This window comes from Simochromis diagramma, unplaced genomic scaffold, assembly GCF_900408965.1.
Source record: "Simochromis diagramma unplaced genomic scaffold, fSimDia1.1 OVJJ01000205.1, whole genome shotgun sequence".
Taxonomy (NCBI): Eukaryota; Metazoa; Chordata; class Actinopteri; order Cichliformes; family Cichlidae; genus Simochromis; species Simochromis diagramma.
The window spans coordinates 9,492,946-9,502,962 of NW_024386782.1; the positions used below are offsets into that span (position 1 = coordinate 9,492,946).

General features: G+C 40.7%; 1 protein-coding gene across 1 annotated transcript; it reads right to left on the reverse strand.

Moving 5' to 3' along the window:
* Nucleotides 1-341: 341 nt before the first annotated feature.
* Nucleotides 342-9,253, reverse strand: LOC120727400 (histamine H3 receptor-like). The gene is made up of 3 exons (XM_040021639.1): nt 8,890-9,253; nt 8,054-8,220; nt 342-4,557 (listed from the first exon to the last, which is right to left on the reverse strand). The coding sequence occupies exons 1-3, from the start codon at nt 9,134-9,136 to the stop codon at nt 3,805-3,807; spliced, it is 1,167 nt and encodes a 388-aa protein (XP_039877573.1). The 5' UTR covers nt 9,137-9,253; the 3' UTR covers nt 342-3,804.
* Nucleotides 9,254-10,017: the final 764 nt, after the last annotated feature.

A 10,017-nucleotide genomic window follows, 5' to 3' on the forward strand; every position in this document is an offset into this window, starting at 1 on the left:
CACTTACCCATATTTAACAACAACAAAAAAAAAGCACAGCAAGTAATGCATTCAACAGTATTTTTGCTCCTTCCAGCAGCATTTGATCTAGATACCAGGAACATTCACTGATGATTTACAGGTTTACGAAAAAACCTTGATGCCTCGTATTTAGACCGCCCATGCATTCATCTGTTAGACAAGCTAAAGATCTGGAGTGAACTAGATTCCTTCAGCAGCAGAGGCCAGCGACTGGTGCTTGAAGGCCTGGGTGCCAGCTGATGGAAGCCGCTAATTAAGAGGGCTGGAGAGCCAGTGGGGCGCCTTATGAAACAGGGGCACCTGGGTTTCACATGAGGGGGGCGGGTATCCATCACTACTCATCTGTGTTGCACAGCAAAGACGATAGTCGGCTCCAGCACCGTGCCACGTAGCACGCTTTCACTCAAGCCTAATGTCAAAATACAGCTCTCGCAACGACCTCCTCTGCCCTCTCGCAGCTTGTTTGCCATCACAGAGGGAGGTGTTATTGCATAGCATGATGAAATTGCACGTGTCGAGATGCATTTCATTCGAGCCAAATGGACTTAAATGCAGATGCAAAAAGAAACAGCCACGTATAGACATAATAGAAAATGAAGCGTGCACACACTCAAACATCTATACTCCCACGTGCATAACTTAATGCCCCTCTCCTTTCCATTGTTCAGTGAGTCTTCTTAGCTGCAGGGTCAAAATGTCTCCAAGTAATCTAACTAGCTCCGACTTATGGGACAATATAAGGTCTGCCATGAGTTCTGTCGTTACAGTTTCACGCACCAGAGGCAGATACAGCTCTAGACCACCAGTGAACCTGCCATATTGCTATCCAACCTGACCCCGCAGTTGCAGTAAACCTAAGTGAACCGCAGTTTCGAAAGTCGACAGCAATAACCACTGCAGAATTGCTTTTAATCAACGTCTGAAATGAGGGTGACTTGAAGCGTCGCCCCATGCTGATTAAATGTAATTGTTTAATTGCCAAGTGCTGGGAACCCATCCTAAGAGGATTCCAATGGAATTATTTAATCTCTAGTCAGGAAGTACACTGCAGGAAAAAGCTGAGGGAAAACGAAAGCAAAAAAAAAAGAAAAAAAATCAAGCAGAATTAGTCTTTTTATATGTGTATTTTTGATTACATCATGAAATATTAACTGGGGTTTACATTTAGTTAGCTCAGAACAGAATGAGGTGGAGGACCATGATGCATTCACTAGTGTGGTTGCAGTTTTTGACCTGTCATGATAAAGTGTGTGATGCTGTCTGCAGGTTTACTTTTACATTCCAGCTTTACCCTGGAAATAACAAAACTGTAGAATATTGGCTCTACGTTGTAAAGAGTGCCTGTAGCTTTTGCCACATATTACCGTTGCTTCATACCACATCTGCCGCCTTTTACAGTCTCTTTGGTATTATCCAGTTTGAAAACAAGAGATTCCAGCATTAAATCACTCCAACAAAGTGCTACAGGAGGAGCTCTAAGAGTTTACTATTCAAAGACCCTCATGGGGAAGTTAAAAAGGCCCTCTCCCCCCTCTGATCACCTACTGATCTCTGCTAATGGGGCTCTATAAACTTAAGGGGTACAGGTGTGCTCCATTTGAGGTCACAACACGTTGCTTGGGGTCACAAACAGCCACCATTAACACACAACACAGACATGGTGGGATTAAGAGCCACGTGAACACACATTTCTATGTGTTCGTAATTATTATCTCTCATCTGTATTTCCCATGGCGCTACCTCTCCTAGACCAATTTAAGCTGGCATGATCCCCAATTGGTTTGGCACACAAGCCATGACATTTCAATCTATCAACAAAATCAATAGCAGTACTCCTCTTAATATAACTGTACACAGTGCAAGTGCTCCACAGTAAAAAACGTTCTTGCTGTCGCATTCAAATAAACAGAGAGTAAAGCCAGCCTCGCCATTCTGCTGATAAATGCAGTTCTGCCCTCCCGAGGGAAACGTGCCTGCATCCCTCTGGTCAGAAGTGTGCTTCTCCCCCCCCATCCCCCCAACACGCCACGGGCAGAGAGAGAGTGGGTTGGTTTGGGGTGGGGGTTGTGGGGGAGTAGGCAGAGGCCACTTCCCTGCAGCTGTGCCCTTATTCCCAGCACCTGACCAGGGGCCCAGATGTGCACACAGGCAAAAGCAACAATTTGAGAAATGTAAGTCCCCTGTGGGACCCAGGCACCTGCAAATGTAACCTCACTATCTAACATGATGGCGTAATTACAGGTCTAACAAGTCTACATCTGGAAAGGACTCATTTAATCTATCAAATCAAATGTTATCAGACTGGGGAACAATACAAAAATGGAATCGCACTCTCAGCGTTTCATCTGCACATCAAACAAAGTCCACTCTGCATTTGGCGCTGACCCAATTAGCCATCAAGTAGACAGCAACTACAGGGCACACGGCGGTCATTTACAACACAACGCAAAGAGAAACTTTTATTTATTTCACTCCGCGCCTGCATAAAGATCATGAGCCAGTTAAAGACAAGTGTTTTTATATTTGCTTTCATTCTTTAAAAAAGGAAAAAAGCTGATGTTTAATACAGTGCAGTTCCTATGAGCCAAGAAGATCACATACGAGCCGTCACTAATAGTAACTATTACAGCTGCACAAATATATAGCATTTATAGCACCAATAGCATTACATCACACGGTGACTCTATTTAACATTAGCCAGAGCACAGAACATACTGCTACTGATTAGGTTTTTAAAATTTTAAAGTTGCTATATGCAGTTTACAGTAAACTGACTGGCCGACTTCACTTCATAAAGCTTTGCACTCAAAGGAAACTGTAAAGGTTAATGGTGACATCTAGTGGCACATACGGATATATACACATGGTAATCACAGTAAAATGGGGGTTTGGGCATTGTTTGTAAACACGTATGCTTCCCTTTCCTATAGGAAGCCAAAATCTTTCTGAAAAATAAACATTTGATTATTAGTAGTGATAAATATGCTACATGCTGACCAGAATCTGGTACTAATAAATTTGTAAATGAATTCCAAATGCACTCAAGAGTGGGGAGGAATATAATCCATCACTAATATATAACATTTTACCTTAAATATAGGCTTTAAAAGCAGATCTCATTTTTAAAATTGCACACTTGAACCTAATGGCACCTTGTATTTTCCTCACTGTGCTTCTGGCATTACAGGAGCAGTAAACCTTCTGACAGTAGAGGGTGATAGTGATCTGTTTATTTAAGCTCTGGCCACAGTGGCGGAAACCCTTTAAATATATTTATTCTCACACAAAATAATCTATCTATCTTACCTGTCGCTTAATTAAAAAAGACAATTAATGTGCCAATAAAATGAATTTCTTGACAATATTTCACTGACACGTAAACTTGCAGATTATATTGCAATGTTTGGGGTTTTTTGCATTATATTTGTGTATATGTGTTTCACCTCCTCGTGATTTTTTTCTTCCTCATATTCAACAACTGACATAACACTGCTAATATTTTTTCAGTTCCTTCTCCAGCATGTTATCAAAATACATTTGGGGATATTTCTATGCCTCTTAACACATCCTTTGGCTGAACACAGGAAAACTGATTGCTAAATTCTGATATGTTTTGCAGCAAAAATCTTGAACTTCCAAATGCTGAAAAACACAACTGAAAACTGTGAGTTACTTTCTATATAACAAACTATGGTGCACAGATTGGTTTCAACGGTTTATAAACACATCCATCAACAGTTCAGGCGCATTGTTCATCACCATCCATCCACAGGCATCAGTTTGTCACTGGCCAGTGCGTAGGACAGATGATGGGGGAGTAGTGTGCCGCTTTGGGCAGAGAATCTTGCTAAAGGCCCTGCGGAAGCTACTGTGGCACAGCGGGTAGAGGAATGGGTTAATAGCAGAGTTGAGCCACAGGAGCCAGAAGGTGACCTCGTACCAGTGATGCTGGATGCATCGCCCTCTGCAGGCAGCACGGATGATCATCAGTAGGGTGTACGGTGCCCAGCAGATGGCAAACACACATACTATGATGGCCAGAGACTTAGCAATTTTCTTATCCCTGGATAGACGGCTTGGATGGGCTGCCCTGCTGTTTGAGGCATCTAGCTTACCCAAACCAGGAGAGGATGTCTGGGAGTTGATAGAGCCTCTTACAGCCAGTTTTATCCCAAACCCCCAATTGTGGGACAGGGGGATACCTTCCCCCTGGGCAGAGGTGGGTTCACTTGCTTGAAGGTGAAGCTGAGCCTCCCTGCTGTGCAGCCTCCTCCTGCGTATACTGAGGTAAATGCTGAGGTTGAAGAAAGCCACAGAGATGAAAGGAGAAAAAAACTCCAGCATAGAGGCACTCAGCAGGAAGTACCAAGAGTAATAGAACTCTGCGAAGCACTCATCCTTTGGCACACGGCTTCTGCCCACCACCAGCTCCCAGAATATGATAGCAGGGCCATAGAGGACAAAGGCTAGCACCCAGACTGCAGTCATGTTGATTATGGCTTGATGAGTCATGCTTTGTCTGGCACGGTAGCTTACCTGCAGTAAATACATACATAAATCAGGAAATATACTTTAGAAATCCTGCCAGGGTAAAGACACTCAATTAGTCAGTTATTGTAGACATATTTGCAAATGGTTGTTTAGCTACTGCAGCAATACTGGAGGATGAGGCTTTCTGGCTGTATAATGCAGTTTTAGAAGAAGGACACAATATGAAAAAGGTCATATTACAGCCTAACTCTCACATTCACAATATTCTTGATAATAAATTACAAGTGAAACTAGACTGAAAAATTATTATGTTTAAAAAGAAGAAGAAATGTCCGTCACTATAGGTATTGTTCTCCAAATTTTTAGCCTATTTTCTTCATAATTTATTGCTAAATCGCCAAAACAAGTGCAAATTTTATCTGTCATTCTGTCTGAAGGTTTGTCAAGATTAGTTTAAAAACTATCAAAACTACAATGTGGTGGAGAGGTGTAGAATGGCCGTAGGAAGAAAACATTGAAATTTGGTACAGATCCAGATCATTTTCACTGGCTTGGCAGAGGATGAGCCCTTTGAGTGCCCTTCTAAACTGAGCTGCTTTAGTCATGCATGAATAAGTGTGTAGCGTCTATGAATATCTAGTCAGAGTGGGGTTTAATGTAACTGTTTTATATACTGCAGTGTTAATAATATTTAGTAAAATAGTTTTTTAAGTACCAAGTAGTATTTGTTTTTCTCAATAATGTGAGAGAGTACAACAAAAGAATACATTTTTCCCCTAAGTTGTATCCAAAAAATTATTTAGTTTTTTTAAAAACACTATTTTACTATTCACTGTCTTGCTTCAGCTAAAGATAGGCAGTAATTATGGTCACTGTGTCTGTAAGATTGGAGTCAGATGGTGAAACCCTTCAACACCAACACCTTTATTTTTAACTTGCAAAGAGCCAGAGTTTGTTGTCATTTTTAAGTTGATCTTGGAAATAGTTTTCCAGACTTTGTGAAGATCTTTCAAAGTTTTTCTTTGGACACTGCCTGCTTTTTGATTCGTTTTCAGCCCAGTCTTTTACCTGATCATTTTTATTTTCATTTAAGAGTTATAGTAAAAAAGGAAACTGGACAAGAGGAGGACACAGAAAGAGAAGTGCAGGATTACAAAGCTGGTGAAGATTGTCTTAAGGTCATGTCGGTCGAACGGTCGCTGTTAAGAAGCTCTTCTTAAGGAATGGAAACAGGGAAAAAATAATGTATCCCAAATTACACAAACCTAATACCTAGGCTTCAGTTCAGTGGCAATAGTTCTTACTGAGTGACGAATCCAAATTTAAAAATTTGCTTTGAATTGCCATCAGTAGATACAGAGGATGTCAGGCGAGAGGTAAAAAAGTGAGTGTCTAGAACCATCTGTAAAACAAGGGGAGAGGCTCTACCATGGTTTGATGCTGCATTTTAGCCAGTGGTGTTGAGAATCTTGTCAAAACTGCTGAATTATGAACTCAGAAAAGTACAGCAAGATTTTGAGCCACCATGCAATACCATCTGAAAAGCATCTGATTGGAAATGACTTCATTTTTAAGCATGACAGTGATCCCAAACACACTGCCAATGCAGTAAAAGCACACATGGATAGAAAAACACATAATGGACCGATATCAGTCATGATCTGAGGCCCAGACCTTAATATTACTGAAGCAGTGTGGGATCATCTTGACAAAGAAGAGAACAAAAGGCTGCCAACATCCAAAGAAGAGCTTTGGGTGTTCTTGAAGAAGCCTGGAAAAGTATTCCTGAAGACTGCTTAAAGAAAAGACAAGAAAGCTGCCTAACAGACTGTGAACCTACCAAATATTGACTTTCATGCATGTTAGAATTGTACAAACTCTATTTTTGCCTGATATGCTTTTTTCGTCCACGTTTGCACATGTTTAAATAATTTACCACATCTATTTCCCCAAAAGATGAGGGATGACTCACCACTTTTGTACAGTACTATATTTACCAACCGTCATAATATACTGATGGAAAGACCAAATAAACACATAATGAGAACATCAATGTAACAATGTGCATTACAAAAGTCAGTGAAGTACCCTTTATCACCACTTGTCTCAATTAGTGTCACATCCTATGTCTCTGCCCACATTCTTGCCCAGCTCGCAGCATCTCTGAGCACACATGTTTGTCACCCTCTGTCTTTCTGATTAACTCAAGACCTTCTGCAAAGAATATGAAAGATGATTTCACTTTTGTTTGCATAAATTTGTATGACATGAACATGGCCCCTCAGCTATACATGTTAATCAGTTAAGACATATAGTGTTAACATGAGGCATGTTGACTCTACACTTGTAAATCAGTTTTTTTTATTTAAAGAAAACTTTGTTAAATTCTTTCTAAGATCTTAGTAGGCAAACTCCTTCTTACATTCCAAACTAGCTCATACATTACGTTGTTTTCTCTCTGACACTGTGCTATTAGCATTTTAGAAATGTGTTGACATTTGATCTATTTAACAGTCAGTATTTGTCTACATCTTTTCATTTCAAAGACAAACTTTGTCTGTGACTGCTGCTGACCCTTTGTCTTTCCATGTTCAGAGAAAAATGCTTTTAGGAAAATGTTGCTTGGCTGCCGGTGGCCTGTTTCTGCTACGATTGATCTCTTCAGGTTGGAAAGACCATGGTACGGAGGAGGATCCCTATGATCAAAGCTTGCTAATTAAAGAAGAGGCTCTTTCTCTCCGGTGTTATTTGTATTCATTGCTCTGATGTTAAGTGTTTCCTTTCTGAAAGGAAACAGAGCCCTCTCTTTGTCCACTATGCCAAGCCTTGTCCCACCTTTGAGTTATCGCACATATCTGTAGGACACAGTCAGCTGTGTAAGGCACAGACAAGCCCCGACAACAGGCTAAATGGGGCTAACGTCTTCAGAAGTTACAAAAAAATTATCCTCAGAAAGTGTGTTCCAAAGCAGGAAGAGATAGAGTATATACAGGAGCAGTGATGTACCATTGTCTTTCTATGTTTTAGAGGGGGGAAAAGTCAATTAATTAATGAGTGGCAATAAAGCAGATTTTAAGATTAAACAATTTTTTTGACAGTGATTTATTGTATACTGAATATTTTCTGAAGCCCAGTTTGTCCCAAAGTCATAACGCAACTTTTTTCTATCTTCATCATGTGGAAAAACTATAATTAGGGGTGGCGCTGGGCCTGAACGGGTCAGGAATGATTAACCTCTGCAGATGGGCACATTTGGGAGACTGAGCTTCGATTGCCCCTACCGATGACCTGGGAGATTCATCGGAAACTAAGCCACACAGTGGAAGAATAAACACTGGTGTATTTGCAAATAAGTGAGATTTTAAACATTTAATATTACCCTTTAAAAGACTCATTCAAATAGATAAATGGGTGAATGGCAGAAAGAGGGCGACAATATTATTTTTTTACAAATATGGGAGTTAATTTTGTTCTGTCAGAGTCCCTTAAATTATTTTTGACATCTGTGAGCATGGCACATTCCACGACATATTCCACTCACTGCTCTGGTGACTGACAGGAAGCGGTCGTAGCTGATGAGAACAATGCTGAAGACAGACGCCGAACAAAGCAGGTAGTCCATGACCAGCCACAGCTTACACAGTCCTCGACCCAGCGTCCACCTGCCTGTGAGGATGTAGGGGATGTACACCGGGATGCAAAATGCTCCTAGAGAAATAGTGATGATGTAATGGGAGCAGAAACCAAAGCAAAAATAACAATACTTAGTATATTTTCATTTCTTTAGGGAGGAAAACATGTAACCAGATTATCAATATACCACAATACACTTGCTAACATAAAATATGTCTTTACAGGAGACATTATGGTGGTGGATAATTAAAGAACACTTTAAATATATATTTAAATGTTATTACAACATTTCTGCATGACTGTTTCTATACTGCTTGCATTCTCTAATAAAGCAGATTAAACTGTAAATGTGAAAGAGAAGCGCTTATAAATGAGGCAAAATTCGCCCTTGCCAAATGAAAAATGTATCAAGCTCTCTGATTATTTATTGTCAGTCACATTCATTTAACTGATTAGCAGCTATTTAATCTTGTAATCTAGCTCCAGTCAATCAGTGCACAGGTATCTATTAGCAGCCATCTCCACTGCAGGGAGAATGAAAGCCATAAGAAACAGGTCCTTATCACTAAAATACTGTGGGAATTTCAAAACTTTACATATCATCGAATATTCACGCATGGATCATATGCTATCAGATTGCATCACATCAAAACATGTTAAGTTAATATGTGCATTTTATCATATCAACTTCACTAGCTTGTCTGATATTCCATGCTCTGCAAGGCAGACTGCGCTTGGACTTACCTACAAGAAAATCGGATATTGCTAGATTCAGGAAGTAGTAATTGCACTGTCTCCTCAAACTCTTGTCCACTTTAAATGCCAAGATGACGAGCGCGTTGCCCAAAACTATCACAACAACCAAAGTCACCATCATCACCATTAAAATGACAATCATGGGTCCCGAGAAGACGAAGCTGCTCTGGACTCTAGTGGAGGCATTGCCAAAATAGTACCCAGTGGAGTTGGAATCAGTTTGCTCCTCTGACATGGTCCTGATGTGAGGTGAATGCTGCGGTCGTTAAATCCCCAACGGGCCAGCTCTAAATGTAATAAGCAACAGGTGCCAGGCGAACGGACGCTGCGTTCAACACCCCATGTTCCGAAAGCTCCGGTTTACTGATGGAACTGAGCATTATGTCCACGGATATCCACGAGAGAGCGCAACGCACAACACGACCCGGGCACCTGATGAATTACGCACGTCTGTCAGCGTTTGTCTGGCATGAAGCACTTCGTTGAAATGAGAATTTTTCTCCACACAACCATTAAACTGCAATTTTAGAAGTGACCAAAGTCTGTGACGTTACTGGCACAAATCTTTAGTTTGGTTTTAAACTTAGGTGCGATATGCCTTTAATAAATAATTGAGGGAAAGCAAGCGAGCTTATATTTCAACAGCATCCTATCCGGTGGTGTTTATGGAAAGGTAGTTTCTGTCTTTTTACAGTAAATTGAGATGTCTCACCTCTGAATGCATTAGTCTGTGCCTTACTGACTTTTCCTCCCTTTAAAACATATTCAGGATGTGAATCAACACAGGAAGCACTTAATAGCCGTCCCTCGTATTTTCTTCGCTGAAATAAATTCATAAAAGTCTCATATCTGATTCACAGACGCACATTCCCCTCGCCACGGCTCACACAAGGTGAAAAGCATGTGGGTGTGCGCGCAGCTCGCAGGAAGCCCATTTAGACTATGCTGTTATAGTAATTTAATTCGCTATGGGATGATGCATACACACAGTAGCATGCTGAGGGTTTGACACCAGCTAACTGTCCAGACAATTACCTCATCCCAAACGCATCGTGAGTGAGCAAAAGAACATTTCCTTTAAGCTATAAAAAACTTTTTTTCTTGTTTCGCTTCCGT

Bases quoted from the DNA above. Each gene is read 5' to 3' on its own strand.
- LOC120727400 (XM_040021639.1), bottom strand. From the start codon at position 9,136: ATGTCAGAGGAGCAAACTGATTCCAACTCCACTGGGTACTATTTTGGC. The intron at 8,221-8,889 runs GTAAGTCCAAGC...CTATTTCTCTAG, and splicing joins AATATCCGATTTTCTTGTAG to GAGCATTTTGCATCCCGGTG. The intron at 4,558-8,053 runs GTGAGTGGAATA...TATTTACTGCAG, and splicing joins TCCTGTCAGTCACCAGAGCA to GTAAGCTACCGTGCCAGACA.